We start from the raw sequence: 15,318 nt of genomic DNA, 5'->3' as shown, positions 1-15,318 counted from the left end.
TATTTTGTTAATTAACTTTGAAAAGTATTCGATAATCGGATAGATTGTTCTTAATTAAGTAGATTAATCTCAAACTAATGAAATGTAAGCACTAAGGTTTTGTTCGGCTTTTCTACCTTTTAATGGCCGCCCCGATTTCATCCGTCCAATCTGTATTTCTGACCCGATTCAAGTGGAAGCTTAGATACAGATTTTTGGGATATTTAAATATTAACGTAAAAAAATAATTCATCATAATTTCGAATATTAATTAAAAATTTAAAGAATAAGTTGCAATTTCAAATATTAATTATTAATTTAGAGAATCTATTCATCATAAATTCTCAGGAAATATATTACTGCATCTTTTTATAAAATACAATCCTAATTATTAACTTAGAAATTCTATTCATCGAAACTTATATTGCATCTTTTTTATAAGATAAAAGTTAAAAAAAATAATTTTTTGAATTCAAAATCGAAGATATATATACATTATCATTGGTCCAAAATAATTAAGTACATTTTTCATTGCATTTTAATCTTATAATTCAAGTAATTAGTAAATCTCAAGATTTTTTTTATTTAAAAAGCTATTTTTTGCATGGTGAAAGGATTTAGCCACATTTATTTATTATATATAATATAGACCAACCTTATAATATATCTTTGCTAACAAAAAAAATTATTTGGTGGCTTTTTAATTTCAATATATACATTAAAATGACAATATAGACTTGTCCCAACAATGATTACTTACATTTTTTCATAATCCAAGGTTCATATCATTCTTTTTTTTATTGAATTTTAAATTGGAAAATCATACTAATATATATTTATGTAAGATTAATTATTATTTATAGATATATTTATTTTTTCCTTTTTAATCAATTATTATTTATAAAAATTAATTTTATTAGAATTTTGTTTTGTAATTACTATTACATTTTTTAAATAAATATAATAATAATAATAATAAAAAGAAATGGTCTTCACTCCCGTGCTTCCCACGCTATCAAAGCCTGCAAAGACCAAACTGCCGCCATCCGTTTTGTCTGCTTACTAACCCCAAAACCCTCCCAACTAACCCCTCCCAGAATTTTCCATCACTTTCCCGAGAAAACCAGAAGGGGAGATCGATAAAAAATGGCCGCCAGGCTTGCCCTCCATTTCAGATCCCATCTCCTACGCAACCTCCACAATCAGAAACCTCCAACTCTCGCCACGCTTAAATCTCCACCATTGATCTCTCAGCTCGCACCCGTTCCTATCACCACCGTCGACCATTTCTTCACATCCCCCACCCTTCGCTTCCTCTCCACGTCCCGTCGCATCCCCACCCGGCCCAAAAAAGTCGACATTGGAGCCCGAGCCCGCCAGCTCCAGACCCGCCGCCTCTGGACCTACGCCTTGACCTTCAGTTGCATCGCGGGCTTTGTAGTTTTAGTCCTCAACAATTTTCAAGAACAATTAGTCTTTTACGTTACCCCAACCGACGCCCTCGAAAAGTACACGCAAAATCCTTCGAAAACTAAGTTTAGACTCGGCGGTCTGGTTCTGGAAGGAAGCGTCGTTCAACCGGGCTCTAGCAAAGAAATGGAATTTGTCATTACCGATTTGATAACCGATATTTTGGTTAGGTACGAAGGTTCGTTACCGGATTTGTTTAGAGAGGGACATTCCGTTGTGGTTGAAGGATTTGTTAAGCCGTTTACAGAAGAGACTAAAAGGGAAGTTTCGTCGAAGAGCGTTTCCGGTAAAGCAAGGAGCGGAGACTGTTATTTTTCAGCGACTGAGGTTCTTGCTAAACATGATGAGAAGTATATGCCTGCAGAGGTTGCAGCTGCTATTGAGAAGAACAAGAAGAAGATTGAGGAAGGGCTGGAAGGAACTAAGGAATCGGTAGTTTGATGGGTAATTTCTGATTTTTTTAATGGCGGTATTAATTTATTTGGACGATTATTATTGGGATTTGGGAATGATTTAATTTTCTTTGGGGTTTTATTGTAGTAAACTTATAGGTTAAGATTGAATAGATGGGAATCAATTTTTGATAGAAATATAACAGGAAATTGAGGAAGAGGATGAAATCTAATCATTTGAGGATTTTTTTTTTCTTTTAATTCTGTTGTTGTAATGCCACCATTGCGGAATTTTACTGGTTTTTTCATTCTTACCTTGAATAATACATCCTCACAATTTACATTATTTGTTATTCAATGGATGACTTTGCTTTAGTCTTTTCTTCTCATTGTAATGTTATTGCGGGCAAAGCAAAATTGGTTGCACGCTACCATTGTTAATATTTCCTTTTATCGGTATTTGGATGATGGTATTAGAGAATTGCTGCAAGTTGATACTTTATCAGCTTTGCGAACATTGTACCAGCAACGGCTATCATGAACTAAACTTATGAGAATCTTCCTTTTGTTCATAGTAACAGGAATAAGCAACCTGTTTTATAGCTGCTACATGCCTTATATCAGCTGCATGCTGTCTTAGTCGTCACCTGGTAGGTTGTACCTTCTATTATTTTGAGGAGTTCTTGATGCCCTATGGAAATTATGATTCATTTAGGACCTGAAACAGATTGTTTCTGTTCATGCATTACGTTGTGATATGTTTAGTTCATTGTTGATTTTTTCCCATTGAGTGTTTCTAATCCTCTGTATGGTATCTGGTTATAGTTCTTGTTCCTACTTTTTGGGAGTTTAGGTGGGGATTAAAAGAAGTTTGTCAATCATCGATACCTGAAATAGATTGACAAATTAGAAAATTTTTTGTGAGTGATGAAAAGCTAACTAATAAAACTAGAAGAAACAATTTTGTTTAAAATTCTCTTTCGAATAGTGCAAACAGAACAAAAGAGATGGGAAACTATAACTATATAATCAAGGAATTGGAAAAGGTTTTATGATGTTTTCATTTCAATGAATTTCTAGTTATCATGATTGAAGATAGTGTGATTATGGAGAAAATTTAAGTGTAGTTTTTTCCTCAACTACAATGAATTTATACACACATACACATGGCCGCACGCAGGGGATTGGGGAAATTTTATTTGATTGCTATACTATTTCTGGTATGGATATGGATAACCCTCAAGTCAAGATTCATAAAATTATCAGTGGGAAGAGAACATTATGCACAGAGAGTGATGGTTTGTTTTTGAGGCACGGTTTTACAGCATCAGCAATATCTTCTAGGAAAAGTTTAGGAACTGGTTTATACATTTGCTTGGAACAAATTAAGATATGCAATGTTACAGGATCTTCTCCATTTGCCTAGCGCAAGATTTCTTTGTTTGTCTGGTTTAGCCTATATGAGAAGGAAACCACTTTTTCTCTTCTATTTGGTAAGGCTTCCAGGTATGTAAATGTAAAAGTACTTACAAATGTAACCTGTTTCTATATTTCACCTTCTACTTTGTGCATACCAATGTTGCCAAGTCTTTAGGAAGGAGATTTTAAATGTATGCAGAGTTCTTTGGACATTGGCCAGTTATGAAATGAGGAGTGTGGATTGGTTTTAGTTATGTGGACAATAAATGACAAACTTGGATTTATACAAAGGGTCTATAACCAAGCTTGGTGAGGAAGGTCCTGGCCATGGATAAATGCTCTCTTTTTTTTCGAAACCATCTGTTTCATCATCTAGGCCAAGTGTTCGAGGTATTTGATTTCCTCTTGATATGATATTAGCTCTTGTATTATTGCTTTGTTTCTAGTACTGAAATCCTCCCCTGTCGTGTATGGTAACATATTGGAACTGCGTTCATCTTCATGGTGAATGATGATTGTTCTGATGCTGGAAAATAACCAATATCCAAGCCTGTTGACATCCCTGGACTGAATGAGCAGCTTGCTTATTGCGTGATAATGCATGACTTGTTTGTGTCACAATGGATTATCCTATTTACGTAGCAGACATGGTGTTCCATTAATTTCTTCACATCCTTAGGGCTTGATGGCATCATTTTGAGAATGTTAAGAAGGATTATCAGAATGAAAATCAGATTATGGCTCGAATAAATGTAGTTTCTGGATTCAACTACCACTAGTTCGGATATTAATGTGAGGATGATGACATCGGAAGAAGAAGAGATACAAAAGACAGTGAGACAATAACTGATGCTATGGTCAGTCGCCATGGCCCTGCCTGCACCAAATATAGGCAGTAGTTGAGATTTTGTGGCTCATATGGATCTATAATATAAACAATAGTGCGCTGGTCAATGGCCATTGTCATCTCTTCAAAAGTGAAGATAATGGGGTGTACCTTTAATATAAATCCAAGATCCCTTCTTTACTTATCCGACATAAGATTTCGTTATGTTCTTTCCATCTGAACTCGCGGTGTGTTTTTCATTGCAAGTCTAGCATATTCTACCTACTCAACAACCAATTTGTACAAGTTAAACATGTACCCTGTTGTTAAGTTATTCAGAATTCTTCGGTATATTGATATTTATTCGTGTGTTTGTCCCTCGCAAATTCCCCTTTTTACCATGACGGACAATATAAAACGACGCCGTTGTAAGCGTTAGCCAGATTAAAGAAGATCAATGGTAACTTATTTAAACCCCGGACGGAAACCGACCAAACCGACATACGGTTGAGTTACCATTCACCGAAATCTCTGAAAAAAAAAAAACATATCTATCTCCCTCTTCTTCTTCTTTGTCGTCGAATATTCTTACGAGTGATATTTATATAAATATACATATATAAATTTTCCCACCCTTTTCTCCTTCCATCATCGTGATTTCCAAATGAAAAGTCCCAACGCCCAAAGCGAAGAAACCGATTGGGAGTTGAGACCAGGAGGCATGCTGGTCCAGCGAAGAGACGGCCAGGAAGATCATCATCACAAACACGATCACGAAACTGCTGCTGCTGATTCTTCTTTCGGGCCCATGATCAAGATCAACGTCTCATATGGCCCGGCCCAGCACGAGCTCTATGTCCCTGCCCATTCTACTTTCGGTAACTTCCTTGTACCTTCTCCATTCTTTTTATAGCCTCAAATTAAAAACAAAAAGAAGAACGTTTTCTTTCTTTTTAGTTTTTTTTTTGGGTAATTATTGGTTTCGTGCATGCGCGTGTTAATTGTTTCTTTGGGCGTTAATTGGAGATATTGGTGTGCCTTTGTGGATAAGCAAATGAAGAGTGATTAGGGTTTTTTGTCGTTTGTTTATGCCTTTTCATATGGGTCTTGGGGCTTCCACTCCTAAAACTGCTTCTGGTATTGCTCTATTTTCATTGTTTTTAGTTGCATTTGTGTAAGTTCGTTGATGGATTCTTAGTTTTGTATGAAATTTAACAAGACTTGTTTGATTATTGGACTGGATGATTTCACTTGGTAAAAGAAGCTGCTTTTTCCTGTTATGAATTGTAATTCATTGTGCTGATTCAAATTGTTATGTCTTCTTGTTTTTATCGGGTGATGGCAGGGGAATTGAAGAAAGAAATTGCTCAAAAAACTGGGTTGGAACCTGATAGACAAAAGGTCTTGTTTAGAGGGAAGGAGAAAGAGGACAAAGAGCATTTGAACGTGGCTGGTGTCAAGGATAAATCCAAGGTTTTGCTTCTAGAGAATCCAGCAAGAAAAGAGAAGAAGGTTGAGGAGATGTCAAGTAGCAAAGAGAAGGCTGAAGAGTCCACATCTAGCGAAGAGAATGAGGTTGAGGAGATGAGAGAAAGTGAAGAAATGTCAAAGGCTTTTGCAGCGGTTGCTGGAGTTAGAAAAGAGGTTGACAAGCTTTCGGAAAGAGTGAGTTTGTCCGCTTGCTGTATTTATTATTATGGAGACTGAAGCCTATCATTCGTTGACACTTAATTAGAATTTTCTTTTTCTTGTTCTTCTGTATAGGTGGCTGCATTAGAAGTGGCTGTGAACAGTGGGACCAAGGTTGCAAATGAGGAATTTGATGTTTCGGCAGAGTTACTCATGAGAGAGCTGCTGAAATTGGATGGAATTGAGGCAGAAGGAGAAGCAAAGTTACAGCGAAAGGCTGAGGTTGGTATTGTAGGCATTGAGGTTTACTACATTTTGTTTGTGGACAATGCTCGCATATTGCATTGATTTTTTTTTTTTTACTGTACTCACTTATTGCATCATTTGCAATATAAATATATCTTTAACCAATTGCTAAAAAGAGTTGAACGTAAACTGGGGTTTTGAGATTGTTCAGCTATAGTTGTTATCAATGAGTATCGTGTGTTTATATCCTCTTATCTGAGGTATGTTGTTTCTTGCCCATGTCCTGTATCTAATGTTGTTAGAAAGGATTTGGAAATATGATGGGCATTTAGAGTTCTTAACTATTTGGATGGAATTATTAGGTCTCACTAATGCGTTGCAACCTGAATCCTTTTTTTCCATCTTTGGTTATTGGGAATATGGCTACTAAGTCTTCAAGTTTTTCTTTTTTTTGGACATTAGATTTCATTCATAATCCAGAAAAGGAATTCCTTTGTACAATCATAAGAAGTCTTAAGTTATTGCTTTTTAATGTCAGTTAAGGACTACTCTACATGAGAAATATAGGAATGCTATTGTTTGATATTTCAATTAAATTCCCCAGTAAATGGAAGATATTCAGCCCCTGGTTCCCATGATCTTCTCTTTTGGGAAAGCTGTGTCACCTTGATATTAATACCTGTTGTAAGGAGAATATTGCTATATGTCCTTTGAATTCATTTTTGTTGGTAATGCTAGAACTTGCCACTTCCTATAATGACAACAAACCGACAAATCCATGACTGAAGAATAGTTTGCACCATAATCTTGCTCTCCAGCATGTCAACTCTGACATTACCAGAGAATAGGTGTGTGAAGGCAAACACACAGTCATGGATATAGTCATGGCAATGTACTCTTCATGCAAACAATTCTAGTAGAGTGTCATATTTTGCTTTGTGCTGAAAGAGGAAGGGAGTTTATGGAATTAGTAGATTAGGCATGTATATCTTTTATGGCATCATGTTTCAAGCTTTACAATATTGTAAATTCTATTTATAGCCAATCAATTATGTATATGTTGCTGCATGATGTCGCATCAACTCATTGCTCCCTTGATCAGGTGCGACGTGTCCAAAACTTCCATGAGACACTGGACAATCTAAAAGCAAGAAATTCCAATCCATTTAGCAACAGTAGCAATGCTGTGTCTGTGACAACAAATTGGGAGACATTTGACTCTGGAATGGGGAGTTTGACTGCCCCTCCACCTATGTCATCTTCAACAAAAATGACGCAGGATTGGGAACAGTTTGAATAGTTATTATTTGCCCAATTCTTTGGCCTATAAAACTTGTCTGCGGAACATAACATATGTATCATGCAGGGCTCCTTTTTTGGTGTGCCATTTACTAAAGCTAACGGAGATATATCTTATGCTTGAAAGACAACTGCATTTTTAACAGTTGTGATATAATATTTGAATTCATGGTCTTTTATTCTATAGTACCTTATTTATGAATTGGTTCATTATTTATAGTTTAGCTCTTAACTAGACCACATTTTCTAAGTATCTTGGAGATACTCAGTTCTCATGTGGAAAATTTTGCATACAAAACAGGGATCATGTGACCGGTTAGATGTGTTATACCCTTCGACATGGTCACTTAAGCAGGTTTCTGAACTCAACTCTTGCTTCTCTGCTTTATTCTTGTCGTGTATGCTCGTGGAGCTCGATCTTACACATTTTACAAACAAGTTTTATCATTAGACAGATATACTTCCTAGATCTTTAGTAAGGTGGGATCTGAATTTGTCACACTTAACAAGGTTTATAAATGTTGATGTTGAGTTTGCAACGGTTTTGAATGGAACCTTTTGCAGTTCCCTGGTCATGAGACAACTACAAGCAAGTTGTGTCTTGAGAAGGACTTGCTATTAATGGCCAGAAGGAAGTGTTGTTTTAATTTGGGAAGAATACGAATGCAGATTTTAATCCTGCAAGAAAGCTGGTCAACCTTAACAAGTATTTCACTAGTACTTAAACAGTTGGTTTATTGATTAGTGTATAATTTTTTCGCTTAAAAGAGTAGAGTTTGAATTTTTCTTCTTTCAATTATAAAAAAAAAATAGCTAGTCTTTCACTCGAGAATGGAACATTTTCTCATGTCCTTTTGGTTGAACAACTTCCGTAGGCTAATATGAATGAACGAATGAGGTTCAAGAAAAGCACGGGAAATTTGAGGAAAAGTACCGAGGGGCCAAAATATGGTTTGAGCAGACAGGGCTTGACCTTGGGTCGCTAAAGTCTTTCCAACAAAGCCATAATTACCGGCTGTTCTAATTAAGACAATTATCCCATCTTTTTCTCATCATTCATTGTGTGATTGGTGGTGCAATCATACATCCAAAATCATTTGCTTTTGAGAAAAGGTGTCAGCCTGTGAGGATAGATATTTTCCCGGAGGAAAGGGGCACTGGGTTGGCCAGTATACTTGTTTCCTTTCAATTCCGCGGTCAAAGACAGGCAATGTTTCATGCTAGTGGCAATCTTTTCTCAATTAATTAAACAAAGAAAGAGGAAAAGAACGTTGTTGAGATTAAAACAGAAACAATCCGCTTTTGCAGGGTACGCTAATACAAGCAGACCATAAGGGTGTCCATTCTCAAAATTGAAGTTGCCAGGAGCTGAGGATCTCTACTTTCTGATATGTATATATTACCTCCCCACCACGCAATCTCACACAGGAAAAATCATATTTACAGCAAAATATTTTCTATATTTATGTGTCAAAGTTTGCAGCAGCTACAGGTTGATGGTTACTCCTCTTGCACCATTCACATAAGGTGATGGTGCTGTCACCTCTGAGTGTGAAGACGTGTGCCAACCGTGCCTTGTCGGGTCGTATTTCTCTCCATCACCCCAAAGGGCATATGCTTCTTCCCCGTGGACGGCGTCGTCTCCAATCTCGAGCTGGTTATCGGGCATCCTCAATGGTATAAACAGCCTTATTACTAGAAGAATTATGGTCGTGGACGCTACGTTCCAACCAATGACAAACAAGGCTGCTACTATTTGCTTCAAGAATTGCACACCTCCGTTTTCACCGTAAAACGCACCCCTTGTGTCGGTCGGCAGTATGAGCTTGCAGAGGTCTGGCTCTGCCAGCAGCCCGGTGAGGAGGCCGCCCAACAGACCGGCCACCGCGTGGGTGTGAAAAACACCAAGTGTGTCATCTATCTGTGGTCACATCAAAGCACAAAATGGTCAAGTTAAAATTTATAAACTTTGATGGCTTCAACCCCGTGGTACGAAATTAATTAATCCTCCAACTAGAATTCAATCAATGCTTATGTCTATACATGGACGAAATTGCAGTGGCAATCCAAGTTTTTGACTCAGTTTCTTTTTTTAACAATTCTAGAGTTGAATACTTGACATCCAACGTGTGGAGCAGACAATGTAAAAGATCAAATCTCACATGCCAGAAAACCCAATGGGATCGTGTCTATATTGTTGTTTATGGGCTTCTTTTTATAATGGGTAAGTAATGGTCAAAATTCTCAGGCTCTTGGCAATTGGAGAACAAAGATTAGAAACATGATTGAAAATGCTATGCTTCCATCATTGAAAGTGACCTGGGGTTAATTTTCCAAAGGTGGGGGCGAACCTTATCATTTCTTTTTGGATAAACCATGACTTTAAGCAAGGAGAAAAGCCGAAAAGACAAGCATCAAACTAGTGCTTGAGCTGGCATTCTGCATGTGGTGAAACTCGTTACAGAAGTCATTTTATTAACTTGTATACATAATTTCTAGGAAAGAAGCTGTGTCCAAAAGAACTTTCCCAGGGAAAAGAAAATAAAATTTCAGACCATCAATCTCAGGATCTGAAAACCATTCAATGAAGCAAGAGCTAGGATGCAGGTTGCAAGTTGAGAAGATGAAAGTTTTAGAATTCAATCTTCGGGCCTCTAGGATTTATGATGTGTGGTCCTGGCCGCAAATGGTGAACCGTGAGAGTCCTGAATTCATTGACTTTGGACGACTTTCTCACTAGTGCTCTTAAAACAACCTACATAATCTTTCTAGACCTTGTGCTTTTTGGGGGTTCAAATTTTGTACAGATTCAATGTAGAAAAATTGATGGGAAAAATCAAACTAAGCCAACGGAGTTAGTCAAGCCTGAAATCTGGGATGGGAAGCCAACGCATTTACGGAAACAGAAGAAACAAAAAATGGGGACAAAGTCGTACGGTCACACCTACCTTTTGTAGCAAACTGCATCTCTTGTGAAGGATCATCATGGATACCCATGGAATACTGCCGGAAAGCATTCCCATCACTATAGCAGCCCACGATTGCACCAAACCTGGAACAAAAAACCAACAGTTTTCTTAAAGTTTTGAATCGGATCGATTGCTGCAAAATTGCCCTATAATTCTCCAAATAATTTTATAAAATTGCGAACCTGCTCCTGGCGTGATGCAAGCAAGTCCTGTCATCATTCCCTGAACAGCTCCAATTACGGAAGGCTTCCCAAAGAACACAACATCAAGAGATGTCCAGACAAGAAGGCTCGTTGCTGCAGCAACGTTTGTGTTGAGTACTGCTATAGAAGAGTCAATGTTTGCAGCATATGGCGCTCCTCCGTTGAACCCTGACCATCCCATCCACAGCAACCCTGCACCCGCAAGCATTAGCAAAACATTGTTCGGAGGAAACCTTTCTCTGTCGCTCTTTATCCTTGGTCCAACCTGTGTCATATTGTATAGTAATTGTAACAATACAGGAATAAACGATATCATCAAACTTGAGAAATTTGATAGAAATAAAACTGTGATTTCTGTTACCCAGTATGCGGCGGTGAGACCGGCGATCCCTGAGGCGAGGTGAATAACGTATCCGCCTGAGTAATCGATGACACCCCAGCGATAGAGAAAGCCTCCACCCCAGAGACTAAAAGCAACAACAGTATAGGAAAATATAAGCCACAGAGGCACAAAAGCCATCCAGGCCTTGATGTTCATGCGACCAAGAACAGAACCAGCGAGCAAAATAAGAGTAATAGCAGCAAAAGTGAATTGGAAATACACAAGTGTCGCCATGGGATAAAAAGGCTCAGTGATCTCATAGTTACCGTTGGTGATCCTGTGCTTACTCTCAGGGATCTTGGCTCGGTCAACAAGGTACTTTTGGCCTAGAGCCGGTGCACCCTTGCCCCAGAAAGGGAGGAGTTCGTCACCAAAGGCCATGCGGTAGCATAAAAGGACCCAGCAAATGAGGACTGCAGCAAAGGCATAAAGTGCCATGAAGGCTGAGTTGACGGCCCATTTCTTCTTGACAATACTCGCATAGAGGATTACAAGTCCAGGCATGCTCTGAATCCCCACCAGAGTCGATGCTATCATTTGCCACGCATTGTCTCCTTTGTTTAGCCATGGGGGCACTGCCGGGGCGATCTCGTGTGCTGTGTAGGCTAGCTGCTCGACAGCCATGGATAAAACTTAGCGTGAGCCGTGCAGAGTTGACCCAGAAGCATACACCAGCTGAGGCAATATCTTTGTTAAAGTTCAACCACTTAAGTGTTTATAGATGTTGGGTGGGCTGTGAATAGAAAGTGGAAATTGATTGTGAAGTAACATTCGTTTACTTATTTAAATATAAGTACTTGTTATTTCTTTTTGGTAAATTCTTTGGAAGGTTCGTGTCAAGAATGAATGGTTTTTTCTTTTATTTATTATCATTATTATCATTTTGCTATATTCATTGACAGGACTAAACATCAGACTTTGTCCAAAGTTGAAAATATTGATTTGGGAGAAGGGTCTTCCTTGTTAGACCCACATGTGCTCCCCGTGAATTCGTAGCGAACTTGCTAACCTTGGTCGGTCAATGCATGTGATACCTAGCACAATGGGAACATATGATAGTTTGACATGAGGATTCTTGGAATCTTTAAACCTGAAATGATGCAACTGCAATCTAATCAAGGAAAGGAAAATAGGTGGGCATAGTATCGCAAAGCTGCGTTCAAATTGGATGGGTGAAAGAGATGCTAGAAAAGCTAAAGGAACTGATGAGCAAAGTAGCATTTTGCACATGAAAATTTGGCAAATCCCATCTGCTATTTAACAAATTGCCTGTTGCAGAAAGACCAAGCTCGTTCGATTGAAGCTTCAGTGTCATTTCCAATGCAAGTCAGATGGTCTTTGGTGTCATTCTAAAGAAAAACAAGAAAGAATGATTACTTGGCAAGTTACGCAACCATTTATATTTGATAACCAGCTCATGTCATCTTTCACTCTCAAAGTTTGAGAACAACAAATGGCTGAAGACTGTAAGCAGTTTCTGAGATGCCGTGGCAGAATTGCTTTCTGGTATAGAATTTATGTTATTCAATAAAATTAGCCTAGTATATTGATTCACAGCTATGGAAACATCAAGACATCGAGTTTTGGTTACTGGTTGCCTCATGCTTACGCAGTTTTGAACCGACCGAAGTACAAAGTATATTATGCTGCATTACTCAAAGCCCTTTGCAGCTGTTGAAAGTCAGGGAGATTGCTAGAGAAACATGGAATCTGCTGGTAGACAACAGAGGCTGCTCTAATAAGAATGCTTGCCGTCAAACCACAGATTGTAAAAGCTCCTTGCTCTGTTTCGCAGTCGAAACAATGGAAAACATACTTCCAACTTTTCCATGCCCTTTCTTCACATCTATGATTATCTACCTGCAGAATAGCAGAATGAAGTTAGTTGCGGAATCCTGAATGTCTTTGTCAATGGTAAGGATTGCAATGATATGAAAGTGATTCATCCAGTTAATTTAGCACCTGTCAGGTAGTTAGTTGATACAGTTACCGTCTCTAAATCCCCAAGACCTCCCTGTTTACCAGAATTGCCACCCTGAATCTAAAGAATGGTCTTTTAGAAAGTAGTAATGTTTTTGCTGCCATTCTTTTGTTCTAGTTCACCTCCTTTTCTCTAGAACAAGGAGATTTGATGACCTTTTTTCACATTAATTGTTTCCATTGACAAAGCAAATGTGTGTGATTGTGGATGTATAAATCCACAGGAATGTTTCCTATATATTTTCAACTTAATTGACCAAAAATTCGAGACCTTGAGAAACATTTCCAGCGGGACATCAAAAACAGCATCAACCTCATCACAGTTAAGCACAGGACTGAAGTCTTCTATCTTGGCAAGTAGGCCTACCACAGGAACAACCCTCAGTTGGTTCTGCATGACGTTTTAGATTTAGAATTTGAGACTTATATCTAACAGAAAAAGCCTAATAAAAATTGTGAATTTCACAAATACCTGGGAGATGAAGGGCTCTAACTTGGCAACTACTTGAACCAAATATGAGTCCAAGCCAATCTCTTCCATAGCTTCTCTTAATGCAGTAGCAGAGTCATCATCATCTCCTTCCTCCATCTTTCCACCTGGCAATGCTACATCTCCTATTTCCTTCGAAGAAAAATACTTAAGCATCCACAAATTTTTGTCATGTGTCTATGAACTATGTTCTTTCTCTATCAGAGGAATTCATAATTTTTTATCCTTCAAACATGATATAACAATTATACCTACACGTTCAATTAAGAAACAAATAACATTTGTCCATGTTACCTGGGTGTGATGATAACTTCATCGATCTCTTGGTGAGAATAACGCGTAGCTCGCCTTGCTTGCCCTCAAAGAGGCATATCAGGACAGCTGCTCTCCTCTTCCTCCAGTTTGCATGAGTAAACAGCCCATTTTCACCTTCTACATGATCCATGATCCCAAATTTTGAGCCCATATTACGACCGGTAACGTTTTCCAATTCTTCAATCAGACTAGGTGTTTTGTAACATTGAAGCTGTTCTGCAATCCTTTGGAGCGTCTGGCTGCCTACAACCTCCTTTCTTCCGCATTCCATCTCAGTTTCTATGCTCATAGATGGAGGAATACGAGCCATGTTTACAAGCTCTGCAACATATATACAGAACTATACTGTGATATGTTCTGTTCAAAGCATTAACGGATATATAACAGTAATGCTAAGAACTAAACACAGTTAAGAGAAGAGAAACTTTGTTAATATTGAGCTTATACATTAAGTGATGAGTAAATACAATCATTTATATCTTACATACATGGTTAACACTTGTACAGACAGGTGTATGACAAGTACTAAGTGATAACTCTACTTCATAGAGTTATCTTGCTATATTTCAGGTGTTTAAAGGGTTAAGTTCTTGAGTTTTAGGTGTTGTTTAAATTGTTTTAATTGCTTTTTCTTTAATGAAATAAAAGCTTGTCGAGTAGATTAAATGTTAGTTAGTTTAGTTCATTTATGTGTTAAAATGTTTAATTGTAGTTGTTATTGATTTAGTTGCAGTGAATTGTGCAAAGGTTGGATTGATGCATATTGTGGGATGAACATGCTGCGGTTTTCTGAGCATAAACTGAGTTACATATGCTTGATCGTCGTGGTTTTTGGATCACTAGAAAGCCAAAAGGAAGGGTTACAACTTTTATGTTTATCACTTTGCCTAATTCTGATTAGAGCATGGTCAAAATCGCATTAGAAGCCGAAGGATTGCTGCAGACTACACAAAGCAACAAAGCATGTTTGGAGCCGCGGCGAGTTTTCATTTTGGCTGCAGCGCCAAATTCAGCAGCAATGTCAAGTCCCAAAATAGAGAGTTTGGGGCCGCGGCGAGTTTTCATTTTGGCTGCAGCTCCAAATTCAGCAGCAATGTAAGTCCCAAAACAGAGAGTTTGGCGCTACGGCGAGATTCCATTCTGGCCGCAGCGCCAATTTCAGCAATATTAAGTGCCCAAAACAAAGGGTTTGGTGTCACAGTGAGATTCCATTTTAGCCACAGCGCCAAACAAGAAGCAGACAACCACATCAGCGTTTGGCACTGCAGTACCAATTACTTGGGGCCGCAGCGCCAGCATGGACTCAATAAATCCTGATCATCCAATCTTTCCATCGGTGGCTAAGATTAGGGTATAAAAGAAGTCTTTTAGGGCTAAATTGGGGGAGATTTTGCAGTAACTTTCAGAGAGAAAAAAAAAAAGGATTTCTACAAAAAGGAAAAAAAGGAATCAAGGATTTTTGGGGAGGCTTTAATCATCTGCATCAGCTCATTTTTCCCTCACTAGTTTTATTTTTCTCCTTCTATGTTCTATTGTAGAAATGAATGATTTTTTGAAAATATTAGATTTTACTATAAATATGCTGAGCTAAATTTTTCTATCTAGGATCATGGAGGATACTAATTGTCGTAACGTGCGGGTCCGAGAACCCGACCATCATATGCGGGCGAAAGTTAAATGGTTTAGGAGTCACCACCAATCTTTTTTTTTTATCTAGGT

The 15,318-nt window shown here is 38.1% G+C and overlaps 4 protein-coding genes across 5 annotated transcripts; 2 read left to right on the top strand and 2 right to left on the bottom strand.

Annotated features, from left to right (window-relative positions):
• The first annotated feature begins 1,004 nt into the window (after nt 1–1,004).
• On the top strand, nt 1,005–2,187 carry G1 (transmembrane protein G1P-related 1). The gene has a single exon (XM_018120805.2). The coding sequence runs from the start codon at nt 1,126–1,128 to the stop codon at nt 1,888–1,890; it is 765 nt and encodes a 254-aa protein (XP_017976294.1). The 5' UTR covers nt 1,005–1,125; the 3' UTR covers nt 1,891–2,187.
• Nucleotides 2,188–4,503: 2,316 nt separating this feature from the next.
• BAG4 (BCL-2-associated athanogene 4) lies at nt 4,504–7,436 on the top strand. Of its 2 annotated transcripts, none has more exons than XM_007026559.3 (4): nt 4,504–4,964; nt 5,432–5,751; nt 5,851–5,997; nt 7,064–7,436. In XM_007026559.3, the coding sequence occupies exons 1-4, from the start codon at nt 4,751–4,753 to the stop codon at nt 7,259–7,261; spliced, it is 879 nt and encodes a 292-aa protein (XP_007026621.3). In that variant the 5' UTR covers nt 4,504–4,750; the 3' UTR covers nt 7,262–7,436. The 2 variants fall into 2 exon arrangements, with proteins under 2 accessions (XP_007026621.3, XP_007026622.1); XM_007026560.3 differs by lacking the exon at nt 4,504–4,964 and adding an exon at nt 5,011–5,223.
• A 1,084-nt stretch (nt 7,437–8,520) lies between these two features.
• On the bottom strand, nt 8,521–11,583 carry LOC18597489 (ammonium transporter 2-like). The gene is made up of 4 exons (XM_007026558.3): nt 10,794–11,583; nt 10,412–10,697; nt 10,209–10,312; nt 8,521–9,181 (listed from the first exon to the last, which is right to left on the bottom strand). The coding sequence occupies exons 1-4, from the start codon at nt 11,436–11,438 to the stop codon at nt 8,747–8,749; spliced, it is 1,470 nt and encodes a 489-aa protein (XP_007026620.1). The 5' UTR covers nt 11,439–11,583; the 3' UTR covers nt 8,521–8,746.
• A 727-nt stretch (nt 11,584–12,310) lies between these two features.
• Nucleotides 12,311–13,938, bottom strand: LOC18597488 (nudix hydrolase 11-like). The gene is made up of 4 exons (XM_018121839.2): nt 13,579–13,938; nt 13,267–13,409; nt 13,066–13,185; nt 12,311–12,674 (listed from the first exon to the last, which is right to left on the bottom strand). The coding sequence occupies exons 1-4, from the start codon at nt 13,907–13,909 to the stop codon at nt 12,456–12,458; spliced, it is 813 nt and encodes a 270-aa protein (XP_017977328.2). The 5' UTR covers nt 13,910–13,938; the 3' UTR covers nt 12,311–12,455.
• Nucleotides 13,939–15,318: the final 1,380 nt, after the last annotated feature.

The sequence above is a fragment of the Theobroma cacao genome, chromosome 5 (assembly GCF_053813885.1).
Source record: "Theobroma cacao isolate CCN51 chromosome 5, ASM5381388v1, whole genome shotgun sequence".
NCBI classification, from domain to species: Eukaryota; Viridiplantae; Streptophyta; class Magnoliopsida; order Malvales; family Malvaceae; genus Theobroma; species Theobroma cacao.
The sequence above is the reverse complement of the archived record's forward strand: the minus strand, read 5'-3'. Positions and strand labels throughout refer to the sequence as shown.